At 46.2% G+C, this 19318-nt stretch overlaps 1 protein-coding gene across 1 annotated transcript in view; it reads left to right on the top strand.

Moving 5' to 3' along the window:
* Window positions 1–3272: 3272 nt before the first annotated feature.
* The window catches only part of SLC1A6 (solute carrier family 1 member 6), a 34695-nt gene continuing 18649 nt past the window's right edge, over window positions 3273–19318 (top strand). The window contains exons 1-7 of the mRNA XM_004384448.1: window positions 3273–3482; window positions 6207–6344; window positions 8137–8341; window positions 9715–9757; window positions 10236–10579; window positions 13454–13687; window positions 14800–14994. Coding sequence (XP_004384505.1) covers window positions 3278–3482; window positions 6207–6344; window positions 8137–8341; window positions 9715–9757; window positions 10236–10579; window positions 13454–13687; window positions 14800–14994 — 1364 coding nt within the window. The 5' untranslated portion in view covers window positions 3273–3277. The remainder of the gene's footprint in view (window positions 3483–6206; window positions 6345–8136; window positions 8342–9714; window positions 9758–10235; window positions 10580–13453; window positions 13688–14799; window positions 14995–19318) is intronic.

The raw sequence follows: 19318 nt of genomic DNA on the forward strand, positions 1-19318 counted from the left end.
AAAGGAGCCCTGTTGGCGCAATGGTTAAGTGCTCAGCTGCTAACCAAAAGGTCGGTGGTTCGAACCCACCAGCCGCTGCATGGGAGAAAGACGTGGAAGCAGGTCCGTAAAGATTATGGCCTTGGGAACCCTATGGGGAAGTTCTGCCTTGTTCTATAAGGTTGCTGTGAGTTGGATAGTAGTAGTAGGGTATTATATATTTGCTTATTTCATATAAGTGAGATCATATGGTATTTGTCCTTTTGTGACTGACTTATATCACTTGGCATGTTTTCAAGGTTCGTCCATGTTGTGGCAAGCTTCCGGACTTCATGTCTCTTTATGGCTGAGTAGTATTTTATTGTGTGTATGTACTACATTTTGTTTATCTGTTCATCTGTGGTTGGACATTTCGGTTGTTTCCACCTCTGGGCTATTGTAAAAAGTGTTTCAAAGAACATTGGTGCAAAAGTTTCTGTCTGTGTTCCTGCCTTCACTTCTTCTGGGTATATACCTAGGATTGAGATTACTGGGTGTCTCAGTCATTTAGTGCTGCTATAACAGAAATACCACAAGTGGATGGTTTTAACAAAGAGAAGTTTATTTCCTCACAGTTAAAGTAGGCTAAAAGTCCAAATTCAGGGCGTCAGCTCAGGGGAAGGCTTTTTCTGTCGGTCGGCCTTCTTCTCTTCAGTGTTTCCCCAGACTAGGAGCTTCTCTGCGCAGGGACCCTGGTCCAAAGGATGCGCTCCCCTCCCGGCACTGCTTTCTTGATGGTATGATGTCCCCCTGTCGCACTGCTCACTTCTGTCTTTTATATCTCAAGAGATTGCCTCAGGACACAATCCAGTCTTGTAGATCCAGTCCTGCCTTAGGAACACAACTGCCACCCATCCTCCCTCATTAACATCATAGAGGCAGGATTTACCACACATGGGAAAATCATACAATACCTGGAATCATGGCCCAGCCAAACTGATACACAGATTTTCGGGGGGACATAATTCAATCCATGACACTGGGTCATATGGTAATTCTATGTTCAACTTTTTGAAGAACTGCCAAACTGTTTTCCATAGTGGCTGCCAAAGAACATGTTTTAATATATAATATTAATATGTTTGTCTTTATACCAACGCCATCGTAAAATATAATTAAATTTTTTTTTTTAATAGCAGAAGGGGCTAATGAAGGCAAAAGTCCCCCAGACCCATGAAAGTCACAATGTAGCCGTGAATACAGAGGAAACACCCAGGCGTAGTAATTTCCAAGCTGCCCATACGGGCACAGAAGGTGTTTAGTTGGTAAATGGATGGAAAGATGTTTACTTTTCTAAGCATTTTATTGTATTATTTCTTTAGGGTAGAGTAGAGATTGTATTTGGAACTATAGGAGCATGTCCACACCCATCCCATAGCAAAAGATGACATCTCACTTTTACCTAAAAGTTTTTGTTGTGCTTGTGAATAATTGTTAAAATCAGTCTTAGCATTTTTTAAATTGTAGTTAAAATTATATATAACAAAACTTTGCCATTTTACCATTCTTCCCATGGACAATTTAGTGACATTCGTTGTATTCGTCATGTTGCACTACCACCACCCTTGCCCGTTCGCAACTTTTCCCATCACCCTTAACAGAAGCTCAGTGTTCCCTAAGCAATGAATCTCCTTTTCCCCCTCCCTCCCACCTGCTTTTGGTAACCACTAATAAGCTTAGGTCTGTATACACTTGCCTATTCTAGGTATTTTATATAAGTGAGATCATACAATGTTGGTCCTTTTATGACTGGCTTATGTCACTCAGCATGATGTTTTCAAGGTTCATCCGTGTTGTAACATGTATCAGGAATCATTTCTCTTTATTGCTGAGTAATATTCCGTTGTGGTGAGTGGTGGTTCAGTGGTAGAATTCTCACCATCCATGTGGAGGACTAGGGTTCGATTCCCGACCAATGACTTCATGCATAGCCATCAACCATCTGTTAGTGGAGGCTTGTGTGTTGCTATGATGCTGAACAGGTTGCAGTGCTGCTTCTAGACTAAGATGGACTAGGAGGAAAGGCCTGGTGATCAACTTCCAAAAATCAGCCAGTGAAAACTCAGTGGGTCACAATGGTCTGATCCTATCATGCACGAGGTTGCCATGAGTCCAGAGTGACTTGACAGCAGTTAACAACACTGATATTCCATTGTATGTATTTTATTTTTGAAAAAAACCAAACCCACTGCCGTAGAGTTGATTCCGACTCATAGCAACTCTATAGGACAGAGTAGAACTGCCCCATAGGGTTTTCTAGGCTGTAATCTTTATGGAGAGGAGCTCTGGTGGTGCAGTGGTTAAGTGCTCAGCTCCTAATGGAAAGGTTCGCAGTTCAAACCCACCAGCTGCTCCATGGTAAAAAGATGTGGCAGTCTGCTTCCATAAAGATTTACAGCCTTGGAAACCATATGGGGCAGTTCTACTCTGTCCTATAAGGTCGATATAGGGTCTCTAGGAGTCAGAATTGACTCCATGGCAATGGGTATGTAATCTTTACAGAAGCAGACTGCCACATCATTCTCCCTCGGAACAGCTGGTGGGTTCGAACCACTGACCTTTAGGTTAGCAGCCCAGTGCTCAATCACTATGCCACCATTTCAAATAGAGAACTTAAGTTTCCATTTTAGACAAATTTATTTCTGTGAAAGGAATTGAGTTAACCTGAAGGAAAAAAAAAAAATCAAATAGATAAGGATACATGGATATAGTCACAAGTAAAGAGAAGACACAAAGCTTGAATTTCGAGAAAACTTCCTTGCAAGGGTGCCTGGCTCCCAGTAGACACTCATGATCATGTTTCCTCTCAAAGACAGAACCTGAAGAACCAAGAATTGGTAACATTTCCTTCCCAAGTGACTTCCTGCTCTGTATGTTGCTCACTTGGGCATTCACACACAGCAGTTACGTGTAGTGGGCACCCATGTGTGCCCGGCACCTGCAAATTTTGTGACCTTATGGAAAGCCAGCTGTTAGCTCCTCCAAGCCGGACACCAAACTGTATCAATCTTGGGGACTAGCCCCAAGGCGCCTTGTCTAGGGCTCTGCATACAGCTGGCACTCCGTAAAAGCTTGCTAGTTTGGTTTGAGAGCTGGGGCAGCCCCCAATTGCTTGTGATGACCTCAGTGAAGTAGAAGAGGGCCGTCCTACCAGCTGCCCTGGGATGGCTGTGAAGCTCCGCTACCCCATCCCCTGTCCCGTCCCTCACCAGGCTCGGCCCCTGTACCCCGGCTCCCCTTGCCCCCCAACAGGCAGACGATGAGCAGCCACGCCAACAGCCTGTTTCTGCGGGAGAGCGGCCAGCGGCTGGGCCGGGTGGGCTGCCTGCAACAGCTGCAGGAGAGCTTGCAACAGAGAGCGCTTCGCACACGCCTGCGCCTGCAGACCATGACCCTTGAGCACGTGCTGCGCTTCCTGCGCCACAATGCCTTCATCCTGCTGACCATCAGCGCCGTGGTCATTGGTGAGTTGGCTCCTGGAGGGGTGGACCTTACTCCCTAGGGGTCAGGGACTTTGGGACCTTCCCGCACACACGTCTCTTCACTCCACCCCATTCAATCTCACCTGCATTTATCTCCACACATTTCTACACTCACACAGACACACACCCCACCAGCCACAACACCCCTCCCTCCCTAGCAAGGGTATGCTCACACAGGTGGGAACACACACGTGCAAACAACCATGGGTGCACTCAGTGTCATCTTTCTACAAGTGTATAGATAGGTAGAGGAGTCCCTGGGCGGTGCTTATAACAGTTAAAGCTCAACTACCAGCAGAAAGGTTGGCCGGTGGAACCCACCCAGATGCACCTCAGAAGACCCACCTGGCCACGTCCTTCTGAAAGGTCACAGTCTTGAAAACCCTACGGAGCACTGTTCTGTACTGCACATGTAGGGTCACCATGAGTCGGAATTGACTTGAGGGCAACTAACAACAACGACATAGATAGAGTCAACTACAACTCATGGTGACCTTATGTACAACAGAATGAAATGTTGCCCCATCCTGTGTCATCCTCACAGTCTCCAGAATGTTCAAGTCCACGTTGTGGCTATTGTGACAGTGCATCGCACTGAGGGTGTCCCTCACCCTCACTGTCCCTCTACTTCACCAAACATGATGTCTTCCTCCAGCGATTGATCCTTCCTGATGGTCTGTCCAAAGCAAGTGCACTGGACAGTGTTCTATTGTGATCCATAGGGTTTTCACTGACTGGTTTTTGGAAGTAGATCACCAGGCCTTTCTTCCTAGTCTGTTTTAGTCTAGAAGCTGCACTGAAACCTGTCCACCATGGATGACCCTGTTGGTATTTGAAATACTGGTGACATAGCTTCCAACATCACAGCCAACAAGTAAGCCACCACGGTACAACACAGTGAGACAGGTGGTGGAGACATATGTATATATACACACATATGTATACACTATACAAACACACTTTCTACATGTGAACACACATACACTGACACATTTTTATGCATGCACAACACAGGTGCAAGCACATAAATTCATACACATGGGGACACATATACCAGAACTTATGAACACATTGATATGTGCACATTCATGCCTTTGCACACACACACCCACACACTTAGGAGCCTAAATACACACTCACATACAAACATGTCCAGGCACACATACACCCCATGCTTGAAGACAGTAACACACGTGCACACAAACCAAACCAAACCACTGTGTCGAGTCGATTCCGGCTCATAGCAGCCTTATAGGACAAAGCAGAATTGCCCCATAGGGTTTCCAAGGCTGTAAATCTTTACAGAAACAGACTGCCACATCTTTCTGCCTTGGTGTGACTGGTAGGTTTGAACCACCAACCTTTTGGTTAGCAGCTGAGCGCTTAACCGCTGTGCCACCAGGGCTATATGCATACAAGCCACTCTTATATGCACATGAGAAAATATGTGTACACACTCATATGTGTCTGGAGCCACAGATAAAGGCACATGGACATGACTAGAAATGCAAATTCACTGTCATATAGGCACTGTATATACACATGTGTGCACACACATATATATCAATAAGGCACACATGAGATCATATATGTATACAAGGTACACCCAGACCAAGGCACACACAAACACATACCCGTAGAGTGTTCCTGTCTTTCTCTCACCCCCACTGTCTTAGATCCTAGTGCTGCTGTATCAAACATACAAGTGGGTGAGTTTCAAGAACAGAAATTAGACTGGAGGCTAAAAGTCCTGATCAGGCTCTCTGCCACGTTGATTCCTTCCTTGCTGGTAGCCGGGGACATGCATTCCTTGGTTCTTTGGCTTGTAGACCAATTTAACATAGTATCTGTCTCCCCTCTCCCACTCTCAATGCCCCGTGTGTGGGTATCTCAGTGTCCAGTCTATTCTTTTTATAATTCCCATTGCTGTTGAGTCGATTCCATAGCAACCCTATAGGACACAGCTGAACAGTTTGATAGAATTTCCAAGGCTGTAATCTTTTTGGAAGCAGACTGCCACATCTTTCTCCTGTGGAGGGGCTGGTGGATTTGAACCACTGACCTTTTGGTTCGCAGCTGAGCACTTTAACCACTGTGCCACCAGGGCTCCTTTTTTATGACTCAGACGTGGTTAAATTTAGAACCCACTCTACTAGGGCATGAACCACCTAACATAGCAAAGAAAACCCTGTCCAAACAGTTCATATCCACAGGTGTATGAGTTAGGATTCCAATACATATTTTGGGGGGACACAATTTCATCCGTATGAGTTTAAGTACACATTCACATGCAAACATGTCTGGGTACACATACACCTCCATGTTTGAAAACAGTAATACGTATGCTCAAAGCCACTCCTATATACACACAGGAAAAAAAACATATGCATACTCATGTGTGTGGACCCATATATAAAAGGCATATATCCATGCTCACAAATGAACATACACTGTCACATATGCATCATATGTACACACTCATGTATGCATGCATTTACACACATCAGTATGGTCACACATGCAATCATATATGTATACAAGTTACACACGTACCAAGGCACACACAAACACACACCCACAGAATGTTTCTCTCTTTCACTCCCACCCACACACACTCTCCTTGGGATGGATGAACCCCTACCTGGGACTGAGGTGGGGTGGGCGTTGACCCAAACTCCACTCCTCGATGCCTCTTTTTGACCCTAGGGGTCAGCCTGGCCTTTGCCGTGCGCCCGTACCAGCTCACCTACCGCCAGATCAAGTACTTCTCATTCCCTGGAGAGCTGCTCATGAGGATGCTGCAGATGTTGGTGCTGCCCCTCATTGTCTCCAGCCTGGTCACAGGTGAGAGAGACCCAGCCGGTGTTAGCCTCCAGGACTCATCCGAGAGCTTAGCCTTGAGCCAAGATCCAACATCACCACAAGCATGGGTCCTCCTCCCCAGCTCAGTGTCTCCAACATGGAGCCCACACCTAGCCCAGAGACCTTGGTCAAAGCCTCGGTCCCAATCACTTAGGTCCCATATCCCATATGACCTGCACCACTTATCTTAATCATGTCCCTGACCTTCTTTGGAGGTAAAATCCCAGCCTGCAGGGGTGCTGTTTTATCCAGAGGTGAAAGAAAGTCTGTGGTGGGGCAGTCAGGGAAGGTAGCTGGGAGATGGTGTGGATGGTCAGGGCGTAGGATGTGGATGAAGGCATGGAAAGTGAGTAAGACTGAGGTGACTGGATGGTGGGTGGAGGGTGGGATGGAAGTATGGATGGATTATGTAAAGCACCAGCTAGTAAACATTTTGAGCTTCAAGGGCCATATGGTCCCTGTTGCAACTACTCATCTCTGCTGTTGTAGCACAAAAGCAGCCACAGACAATATGTAAACAAATGAGCATGGGCTGGCTGTGTTCCAATAAAATTTTATTTCAAAAACAGGAGGCAGGCTAGATTTGGCCTGTGGATTGTAGTTTGTTAATCCCTGGATTTGGGGACAGTAGTGAAGATAAAGACATGAAAGAATGGTTTATTTGGTTGGGTTTCCTAGAAGCAGAGCCAGACATGGGGATATTTGCACAATTTACTGAGGGGAAGGTCTCAAGAAAAATCCGTGAGGAAGTGAGAGAAGCAGGACAGGGTAGGGAAAGAAGCTAAGCAAAGATGTAGGTTTAGAAGGTGGCTGGCCTCTAAGCCTGATCCCATGGGAGATTTCTGGACTGTGAACAGCACTCCAGAGCAGGGGGGACCTCCCAGTCTGATCCTACTGGGAGCTCTGGAGTGTAAACAGCACCATAGAGAAGAGGGACCTCTCAGCCTGACCCCGTGGGGAGCTCTGGAATGTGAACCAAACCAAACTCGTTGCCACTGAGTTGATTCCAACTCATAGTGACCCTGTAGGACAGAGAAGAACTGCCCTATAGGGTTTCCAAGGAGTGGCTGGTAGATCTGAACTGCCAACCTTTTGGTTAGCAGCTGAACGCTTAACTACTGCTGTACAAAATTGTCCCCCCATGAGCTGGTCTTTTGTCTCCCTGTATCAATCATTGGCTATAGGCTTCCCCTGGGAGGAAGGCATAGCCTCCCAGACATTTCTGGTGAGGCAGCTCCTATTTTGCTGAGGGCAGTTCTCAGGAAAAGGAGGCATTATAAGCTATTTGCAGCCAACACTCACAGCAGCTGCCAGGTAAAGGGCATCTGGGTGGACACCAGTGAGCTGGGTGAATGGAGGTGTGATGCTGGGGTGGATATAGTGTGACGAAGAGTGGAATGAAAGTGAGGCTGTGGGGTATATAGGGATAAATGGAAGATGGGGTTGGGGTTAATAGGGTTAACTTGGTGTAGAAGGAAGGTAGTATGGTTAGAGGAATAGTACTTGGGATAAAGATGACATAAAGGATGGAATGGGGTGTGACAGTTCACATGGACAACAGAATGGGAGTTGAAGGATGATAATATACATAGAAGATGATACGTGGGTGTGGATGAATGGATTAGGGCTGGGTGCTTGGGTAGGGGTGTAGGAGAAGTGGGTGCTTGCTGACAGGCTGTTGAGCTGGCAGCATGGAGAGGCAGGAGCAGATGGTTGGGAGAACAGATGCTGGGGTATAGTCCGACTGTGCAGGGCCATACCCTCTCTCCTCCAGGCATGGCGTCTCTGGACAACAAGGCAACAGGGCGAATGGGGATGAGGGCAGCTGTGTACTACATGGTGACCACAGTCATCGCTGTCTTCATTGGCATCCTCATGGTCACCATCATCCATCCTGGGAAGGGCTCCAAGGAGGGGCTGCACCGCGAGGGCCGGGTTGAGCCCGTCCCCACAGCTGATGCCTTCATGGACCTGGTCAGGTGATGTTCCTTCTACTTTTGTTGGGGTTTCCAGCCCTACATGCAACAACACATAGAACTCATAGAGACAAAGGGGGCAGGTGACACAGTGTGGAAATGGTAACACCCCAAGCTTGGCCTAGTTTTAAAAATTAATTAACTGATTTATTTATTTATCCCTAGTTCTATTGGTACCATTTCCTGCCATTTACTTATTTGTTTAAGCCTAGCTTTGTTGGCACCATTTTCTGCCATCTATTTATTTAGCCCTGGTGGCGCAGTGCTTAAGCATTCAACTGCTAACAAAAAGGTCAGCAGTTGGAATCCACCATCTGCTCCTTGGAAACCTTATGCGGCAGTTCCAGTCTGTCCTATAGGGTTGCTATGAGTTGTAATCAACTCAATGGCAATGGGTTTGGTTTTCATTTATTTATTTAAGCCTCATTTTATTGGGGAGTCCCAAGGTGGTACAAACGATTAAGCACTCAACCACTAGCTGAAAGATTTGCAGTTCATACACACTCAGAGAAGTCTTGGGAGACAGGCCTGGTGATTTGCTTCGGAAAGGTCACAGCCTTGAAAACCCTATGGAGCAATTCTACTCTGCACCACACGGGGTCACCATAAGTTGGAATCGACTTTATGGCAACTACAAGGTTTATTGATACCATTTTCTGCCCTGGAGCCTTGTGCATATCCTATGACAGCACCAACCCCTTGGATATGGTTTTTTGACCCTTATGTTGGGGAGGCTGTAGCTGCAGGAGCTTGGGATGGGGTCGTGACAGGTGGCATTTGCCTGGTGTTCCCAAGCTCCATTGGAGGGTGAATGATAAACACTTAGAATAGCTGGATTTTGCCTGTCAGCATCAAGGCCAGCCATACTTCCACTGTAGTCCCTGACTTGGGGGTACCTATAATTGGAGGAGTTCAGAAGCTGCCTGTGGTCTTTTGAGAGGTCCCTGAGATGGCATAGGGGCGGCAGTTCGAATCCACTAGCCACTCCTTGGAAACCCTCTGGGGCAGTTCTACTTTGCCCTATAAAGTTGCTATGAGTCGGAATTAACTCGAAGGCAATGTGTATGAGGTGCTCAGAGAGTCCTGGATTTGAGGTCCATCTCCACCCCTTAGCAGCTATATGGCCTTGGATAACTTACATAAATTCTCTGTGCTTTGGTTTCTTTGTATGTAAGATGGGGACACTAGTAGCACTCACCTTTAAGGCTGTTGTTTAAATCCAGATAATATAGGTAAAGCACTTAGCTCAATGCCTGGCTTAGAATAAGCTTCAAGTGTTGGCTGCCACTAATATCATTATTATTGATGTTTTTGTTGTTATTATTATAGTACTCCCTTCCAAGGTCTAACTTCCTCTCATTGGTGTTTTTCTGCAGAAATATGTTTCCGCCCAACCTTGTGGAGGCCTGCTTCAAACAGGTCAGGGGGAAGTGCAGTTTAATCAAAGAGACTTGGAGGGTTGGGGGAGCTTGCTGCTGCATGGCCAGACCAATGGTAGAGTGTTGAAAGAAGGGCCTGACAGAGCAATGGCGGGGGGGGGGCACTTTTGGAAGAGTCTGGGAGAAAGACGATATTTCTCATTGGTGTGATGATCAAGGGAGGGTTTGAGAGAAGGGCTTAGGCTGGAGGAATGGAGAAGGCACCAAGACTGGGGTCAAGAGTCCAAGACTTCTGATGGTGGGACACCCACACATGAGTTCAGAGAGAGGCCCCTAAATCTGGCTGGGCATTGCCTGGGAGCACTGGAAAATGCAGATTCTGGAGCCCCACTACAGACCTATTGAGTCAGACTCTATAGAAGTATAGGAATCAGGAATTGGTGTTCTAAAGACACTTCTCCAGGTGATTCTGATGCATCCACAGAACCAAGTTTGGGGCCAATGTCTCTTTATTTCAGTTCAAGACGCAGTATAGCACAAGGGTGGTAACCAGGACCATTGTGAGGACAGAGAACGGGTCTGAGCTGGGCACCTCCATGCCTCCTACATTCTCAGTGGACAATGGGACCAATCTCCTGGAAAATGTCACACGGGCCCTGGGCAGTCTGCAGGAGGTGCTGAGCTTCGAGGAGACTGTACCAGTGCCTGGCTCAGCCAATGGCATCAATGCACTGGGCCTCGTGGTCTTCTCTGTGGCCTTTGGGCTGGTCATCGGTGGCATGAAGCATAAGGGCCGGGTCCTGCGGGACTTCTTCGACAGCCTCAATGAGGCAATCATGCGGCTGGTGGGCATCATTATCTGGTGAGTGCTGGGCTGTGCTGGGACGGGCAGTGATAGTGCCTGGGAAGGGTGAAACCAGGGCTGGGAGGTCAAGACTGGAGGCAGCTTATCAAGGAATTGTTGGGGACATATGGTCACAGTCACTCATCTGTCTCTTGGTTAATTCACTCACTCACTCATTCATCCACTCCCTTATTCTCTGCAGTGTTTTATTCAATCATTCATTCCGTCATTCATCTATTCACTCATTCAGGAGATTGATATTCACTCATTTGTCAAATCATTCATCCACTCATTTTTTTCATTTATACTCATTCTTCCATGCATTGGTTCACTCATTCTATACATTGGTCAAATCACTCATTCACTCATTTATTGTACTCATTCTTCCATGCATTGGTTCACTCACTCACTTATCTTTCTATGCATGAGCTAGTTTACTCATTCATATATTCATTTTCTCATAAATTCAGTCATGAACTGAAAAATTTATTCACGAACTCACCCATGCATTAGTTGCACTATTGATTTACTCATTTATTCATCCATTCATTCATTGATCCACGTATTCATTTCTCATTCACTCACTCAAATGTTCATTCATTCATCCCTTTGCTCATTTACTCATTCATTCATTCACTTATGTGTTCATTCATTCACTCATTCCCCACTCAATCATGTCTCCTTTGCTCCTTTGCTTGCTCCTTTATCACTCACTTACTATTCCTTAATTGATTCATTCATTTTTTTCTTTAAACTCCTTCACTCCTTCACCAATTTCTTCCCTCACTCAGCAGACATTCCCCCTAGGCCAACTTTGTCTTGAACTCTGGAATATAGAGAGATTGAATTCAGTTCTTGTCCTCAGGGAGCTCACAAAGTCTTGCAGGAGACAGACACTTACTAGATAAATAGAATACAAGATGAGAGGTTATGTAGTAAAGGGACATAAAAAAAAAACTGTAGTAAAGGGACATAAAAAAAGTGTTGGGAATGTGGAGATGTGAGCAGTGAATGGAAGGGTATGCAGTGAACTGTGCCTGGAAGGTAAGGAGGAAGTCACAGAGAAGGTGACCTTTTCCCTGGGCCTTGAAAAGTGAGAATTCAACAGGACCATAAGAAGGTGGAGGTGCTTCAAGCAGAGGGAAGACAACACACAAATCTTGAAAGTACCTGAGTTGTTTGGAGAATGCTGGCGTGTTCAGGAGGCAGGAGCATAGGGTAAGTTGGGGACTGGTGTGGGAAGATGCTGACAAGGCTGGCTGGTCCCCAGTTGGGGAAAACTATGTATATCATCCCAAATAGTTTGCAAGTTGTTTTGGAAACTTGAGGCTAAAGTGGGAGCTTAGAAAAACAGCTGAGGGGAATGGGAAGGGGTGGTTATCAAACGGAAGCAAGCAAAGGGACAAAAAAGTACTGAAGACTCAACTGAAATTGAGAATCATGAATTTATAGTGGTCATTGGCATGGTTGGGTAAAATCTGGTGTGCTAGGTGGCTGAGTATAGGAGGAAAGAAGTCATGGAAAATCAATCCAGGGCTGAGGACTTTTGCAGAGGATGAGTTGGAAGGATGGAGGCAAAGGAATTGAGAGATGGACTCACAGAGTAACCATAGAGGCAGGTCTAGACATACTGATTTGTAGACATCTCATGAACACATCAGCCAATCCTCAGCCAACCCTGAACTCAGCTTGGAGAACACAAATGTGACTGGACCAGTCCTCCTCATTCTCATTCCCACCGTGTTAGATTGAGTCTCATCATTTCTGAGCCAAACTATCGCACCAGCTTCCCAAAATCCATCCACCATAAGCATGAGCAAGCTTAGACTTCAGTTTCTAAAAGGAAAGGAGAAACAATTGAAGCCTGGGTGGTGGGGAAATGATGGAGCCACTCACAGAAACTCACAAGACCAAGGAATAGGCTCATCTGTGGGAACACAAGTGGGCCAGCAATTAACTCGCTTCTTTCATCTCTTCCACTCTCCCTTTAATGTACTGCTCCAGCCGCACTGGTCTTCTCTCTGCTCCTCCAATACTCCAAGTTCACGCCCATCCCATGTCTACTCTGCCTGCAACAATTTCCCCCAGATATACATGGTTCCTTTTCATCATTCACGTCTCAGCTTCAGTGTCACCTCTTCCAAGAGGCTCATCCACGCTAAAGTAGCACCACCCATTCATACCACCATAAAAGCAGTTAACACCAGCTGAAGTTCTTAATTACATGTTTCGATGTTTGCTGCCTGTATCTTCTATTAGGATGTAAGCTCCATGAGAGCAGGGACCATGTGCCTGGAACATGGTAGGTGCTCAATAAATATCTGCTGAATGGATGAATAAATAAATGATTCTGATTTAGGGTGGGATGTTTGAGATGCCAGTGGGAAATCCAGATGAAATAGCTCAGGGATGGTGAGTGAGGGAGGATATGAGCTTATAATAAAGAGAAGACCGGTATATAGGTTACAAATGTGGAGTGAAGAGTTGGGGGCAGTGCATAAGGGAAGTTAGAAGGCCAGAGATGGTGAATGTCTGGGCAATGTCTAGCAAGGGGTCCTGAAGAGAGTGATTTTTTTTGGGGGGGGGGCTTGAATGGGGGAGTAGAGGAGGGAGAGACCCACATTCAATCTGGAGCTGTAGGAACTACTCTGCTGTCTGGGGTGAGCTGTGGGTGAGTGGCAGCAGGAGGAGTTGGTATACATTTGTGGATTCCAGCCCCAGTTTGTTAAATGTGTGGGGAAGTCTGGGGTGGAGTAGAGGGCTGGTATGTGGGGCATTGCCTGGCTCTAGGGCTCCACATGGGCAAGTGTGTTGCACAACGTTGAGGTTGCCATCTCCTCCTGTGGGGGGGTGGTCAGGAGGGAGCCCTAATAGGTGTCTGGCTTGATCCAGGTACGCACCTGTGGGCATCCTCTTCCTGATTGCTGGGAAGATCCTGGAGATGGAAGACATGGCCGTCCTGGGGGGTCAGCTGGGCATGTACACCCTGACAGTCATCGTGGGCTTATTCCTCCATGCTGGCGGTGTCCTCCCCCTCATCTACTTCCTCATCACCCACCGGAACCCCTTCCCCTTCATCGGGGGCTTGCTGCAGGCCCTCATCACTGCCATGGGCACATCTTCCAGGTATGGCTTTGTTTACCACCACTGATGCCCTCCCTGGGTTACTCCTTGTCTTTCACAGGCTCTCCTAGGAGTCCTGCCCTTAATCCCACCACAGACACCTCTTTTGAGTTGTGGAATAATGCCAGGGGCTCCTGAAAGTCTCCAGATGCCTGGTCTTTGTCCTGGGCTGGCTCTCCTGGCCCTGTTTCTTTTTCCTGTTTCCCCATTTTATGTGGAGGAGAACTAGGTACCAGGTTTGAGGTTAGAACAAAGGTTCCATGATGCCCCATGTTCTCAATTTCTGGCCCAAAAGTTCTGCTTTCCCCCTGAGATGATCTCTGGAGTCCCTCTCGTCTGTCTTCTCCTTTTTTTTTGTAATTTTAGGGGGTCAATAAAGGACATACCTTTCCCTATCCAAATTCAAAATAATTTGAGAGGTATCACAAGGGCCAAGCAGATGGAGAAAAATGTCATACCTATAATGCTGATTGGAGAACTTGCCTTTCGATCTGTGGCCAAGTCAGATTGCTACCTCTGCACCCCAGAATCAAAGTTATGTGGTCACTGCAGACTGGATGTACCAAGATCCTTTTTATGGATCCAGGTGTCTCACTGCATGGCATAAAGCTGATGAGAACACACATCTTGTGGCCAGGCTGACTCCCAAAGAGATGCCCACTCCTTGTACTAAACTCACCGATCAGTTAGGTTACTCCTCCTCCCCTGGGTTAGTGTAGCTGAGGTTGCGCCTGTGAGAACATCAGGAGTGGCAAGTAGGGATCTTCCATACCACCCCAAGGGCTGGGAGATTAGCAGACCCTTAGTCTTCTCCTTTCTGGGAGTAGAAAGTCAGGGTGAACTAGTGGCATAAACTAGTTTCTAGTCATTGGCTTTAAGTGGGCCAAGAGACCTCCAGCCTGGGGGACTCCAATTGCTGGGTGTGCCTGGTCATGAGGAGTCCCTCTTCCTCATTACAGCTCTCATTCTAGAAACGTGATGCCCCTGCCCTCCTCCCCTTGCCCTAGACCCCACATTCCCCCTCAATGTGCTTAGGGTGAGCCCTCCTTTGCCTCATAGCTGCCCCAGTCCTGCCCTGACAACCCCGGTCTCAGTCCTAGGGCTCTCTCCCCCAGCTCTGCGACACTGCCTATCACCTTCCGTTGCCTGGAGGAGGGCCTGGGCGTGGACCGACGCATCACCAGGTTTGTGCTGCCTGTGGGGGCCACCGTGAACATGGATGGCACTGCCCTCTACGAGGCCCTGGCCGCCATCTTCATTGCCCAGGTCAACAACTATGAGCTCAACCTGGGCCAGATCACAACCATCAGGTGAGGCAGCCTTGGGTGGGGCACTGCCTTGCCAGCAGGTGAGACCTAAGAGGTCATCCCTGTCAGGGAGGCAGATAGGCCAGAGGGAGGAGGGAGTCACTGCTGGACGTCAAGGGACGTCCCGGATGTTGGAGGGAGATGTGGGAAGAGTGACAGATGAGGCCAAAGGTGCAATTTTGAGGCTATCAGGAGCTGGCAAGATATTCTGGTCCGTTCTTCTGCATTGTGGTATTGTGGGAGATCCCTTTGTTCAGCACTTTCCAAAGAGCGGCTGGTGTATCCTAACGATCCAAGGTGCTTATAAATAGGAACCCCTGGGTCTCATCACCCAGGGGTTCCAACTTAGTCATTATAAAAACAATAGCAAGCATTGTCATCTCCTTCAGGTCTTTGCCTCTATGTCCCCTTTCCAGAGCAGCAGTCCCCAAATACCCTATTAAAAATTGTATGCCTGTTCTTCCTTCTTGTTGTTGTTGTTAGGTGCCCTCATAGCAGTTCTGACTCATAGCCACCCTATGTACAACAGATGAAACACTGGTCCTGTGCCATTCTCACAATCATTGTTACGCTTGAGCCTACTGTTGCAGCCACTGTGTCATTCCATCTCATTGAAGGTCTTCCTCTTTTTTGCTGACCCTCTACTAAGCATAATGTCCTTCTCCAGGTACTGATCCCTCCTGACAACATGTCCAAAGTATGTAAGATGTAGTCTCGCCATTCTTGCTTCTAAGGAGTATTCTGGTTGTATGTCTTCCAAGACAAATTTGTTCGTTCCTTTGGCAGTCCATGATATATTCAATATTCTTCAGCAACACCACAATTCAAAGGTGTCAATTCTTCGGTCTTCCTTATTCATTGTCCAGCTTTTGCATGCATATGATGTGATTGAAAATACCATGGCTTGGGTCGGGCACACCTTAGTCTTCAAGGTGACAGCTTTGCTTTTCAACACTTTAAAGAGGTCTTTTGCAGATTTTCCCAATGCAATGTATCTTTTGATTTCTTGACTGCTCCTTCTATGGGTGTTGATTGTGGATCCAAACAAAATGAAATCCTTGACAACTTCAATCTTTTCTCCGTTTATCATGATGTTGCTTATTGGTCCAGTTGTGAGGATTTTTGTTTTCTTTATGTTGAGTTGTAATCCATACTGAAGGCTGTGGTCTTCGATCTGAAGTTCTTCCTTAGGCTCAGTTATTTCCCCCATAGCACCATCTTCTTTAGTATATATTTTTACTCAGTCAACGTCTTTACTGTTTGCCTCTCCCCACTAGAATGTAAGCTCCATTCAGACGGGTTTTCTTCTATGGAACTGTCTATGTCAAATAAAACACAAATTCAGACTTTGATAAGGAGAGGCTTTCTTCAGAAAGAAAGGGGAAAAGGGAGCGACTATTGTAATAGCAGGGAGAGGAACTAATACAACATGGAAAACACTCCAAGATAAGATCTGTAAGCATCTCAAAGAGTTAGGAGGAAAGCCTTTCTTTTACAGAGACTGACAGTAAATGAGCATAGAAAAAACCCTGGTGTAGGGAAATGACATCATTGCTGATGTTAGATGGATCTTGGCTGAAAGCAGAGAATACCAGAAAGATGTTTACTTGTGTTTTATTGACTATGCAAAGGCATTTAACTGTGTGGATCATAACAAGCTATGAATAACTTTGCGAAGAATGGGGATTCCAGAACACTTAATTGTGCTCATGAGGAACCTGTACATAGACTAAGAGGCAGTCATTCGAACAGAACAAGGGGATACTGCGTGGTTTAAAGTCAGGAAAGGTGTGTGTCATGGTTGTATCCTTTCACCATACTTATTCAGTCTGTACGCTGAGCAAATAATCTGAGAAGCTGGACTGTATGAAGAAGAGGGAAGCATCAGGATTGGAGGAAGACTCATTAACAACCTGCGATATGCAGATGACACAACCTTGCTTGTGGAAAGTGTAGAGGACTTGAAGCAGTTACTGATTAAGAGCAAAGACTACAGCCTTCAGTATGGATTACACCTCAACATCAAGGAAACAAAAATCCTCACAACTGGACCAATAAGCAACATCATGATAAACAGAGAAAAGATTGAAGTTGTCAAGGATTTCATTTTACTTGGATCCACAATCAATGCCCATGGAAGCATCTGTTAAGAAATCAACAACGCATTGCATTGGGCAAATCTGCTGCAAAAGACCTCTTTAAAGTGTTAAAAAGCAAAGATGTCACTTTAAGGACTAAGGTGTACCTGACCCAAGCCATGGTGTTTTCAATTACCTCATATGCATGCGAAAGCTGGACAATGAATAAGGAAGACCAAAGAAGAATTGATGCCTTTGAATTATGGTGTTGGTGAAGAATATCGAATATTCCATGGACTGCCTGAAGAATGAACAAATCTGTCTTGGAAGAGGTGCAGCCAGAATGCTCCTTAGAAGTAAGGATGGCAACACTTCATCTCATGTTATCAGGTGCGACCAGTCCCTGGAGAAGGATATCATGCTTGGTATAGTAGCGGGTCAATGAAAAAGAGGAAGACCCATAGTGAGATAGACTGACACAGTGGCTTCAACAATGGGCTCAAGAATAACAACAATTGTGAAGATGGTGCAGGACTGGGCAGCATTTCATTCATAGTGTTGCTATGAGTCAGAACTGACTCGAGGGCACCTAACAACAACAGGAAAGTGGGATGAAAAGGTGATAGTAGCTCAGATTTCTGCATGAACACCTGGCGAAAGCTGTCTTGGGGCGTGCAGGACACAACTCTCCAAGGTTCTGCTCCTGTGCAGGGGTTTCTTGGAGGAAGGAGAAACTCCGATTTGACTCCTCTGCTGATAGAAACCCAGGGGCCAATTTCTTAGCTTAGGTCTATTTCCTAGAGCAAAACAAATTTGGAAAGATTTTGACTTTGTGGGTGTGGGTCTGCCTTTGTTCCTTCCTTTCTTGCTCCATCATTCATTTGGTGTCTACCTGACAGTCACTATGCTTGGTATTTGGGGGATCCAAAGATATGAAAGACACTGACTCTGTCCAGAAGGAGTTTACAGTCTCGTAGGGCAGCTAGTGAGTGAAGCAACAATTCCCACACAATGTGGTAAGTGCTGTGATGGGGAAGCCAAGTGCACCTAATCTAGTCTTGGAAAGGAGGCAGTGAGTAAAATCTTCATGGACAGGTAGCACCTGGACTGAATCTGGAAGGAGGACTAGGAGCTAGCCGAGTGGAAAGGAAGGGAGTGGGTAAAGAAGTTATGGCACTTTAGAGCAGTCGTTCTCCAAGTGTGGTCCCTGGACCAGCAGCAGGAACATCACCTGGGAACTGGTTAGAAATGCAAATTCTCAGGTCCACTGCAGTCCTACTGAAGCAGAAACTCTGGGCATGGAGCTCAGTCATTTGTGTTTTGATCAACCCACCAAGTGATTGTTATGCACAGTCAAGTTTGAGAATCACTGTCTTAAACTAAAAGTGGCTCATCAAGGCTGGAGCTTAGAGGGAATGTGGGGGAGTAGAAGGAGATGAGGCTGGAAAGGTGGGCAGGGGCAAGCTGGGGAAGATCTCAGCACCAAGAGTGTAAACAGCAAACACTCATATAGATTTCTATATGTCAGGCTCTGTGCAGAGACCCAGGAATGCAGAGAAAAATAAGACATGGTTTCTGAATTCAGGAACGATCCAGTGTAAGGAAAACAAAGGAAGCAAATGATAATGATGGCAGTGATGGAAGTGATGATGATGATGATGAGGGTGGTGGTGATGGTGATGATGATGGTGGTGACGATAGTGATGTTGATAATGATGATAGCCAACATTTATAAAGCATAAATCACATGCTATGTGCCAGACATTGTATAAAATATTTTCAAGCATGAGACCTTTGAATGGCAGTCTGTAATGTTCTGTGCATAGCTCTTTCACTGCTCTTGCAAAATAAATTTGAAAAAAGACCATCTACTTATTTTGGGTAGCATAATAAATTAAGGAGTCCAGAAGAGGTAAGCTATCTAACTCAGAAGATTCCATATAGCTTTCTTTTTTCCTTTTTTAAATTTTTCCCTTACAAAAATTTATACATACATTGTTATGTGACCCTAATTGCTCCCCCCATACTGTGACAGCACACTCCTCCTTTCCACCCCTGATTCTCCATGTCCATTCAACCAGCTCCTAACCCTCTCTGCCTCCCCATCTCACCTCCGGACAGTAGCTGCCCATTTAGTCTCTTGTATCTACTTGAGCTAAGAGGCACCCTCCTCACGAGTATCACTTTATGTCCCACAGTCCAGTCCAATCCCTGCCTGAAGAGTTGGCCTCGGAAATTGTTTTAGTTCT

Source organism: Trichechus manatus, unplaced genomic scaffold (genome assembly GCF_000243295.1).
Source record: "Trichechus manatus latirostris isolate Lorelei unplaced genomic scaffold, TriManLat1.0 scaffold00122, whole genome shotgun sequence".
NCBI lineage: Eukaryota > Metazoa > Chordata > Mammalia > Sirenia > Trichechidae > Trichechus > Trichechus manatus.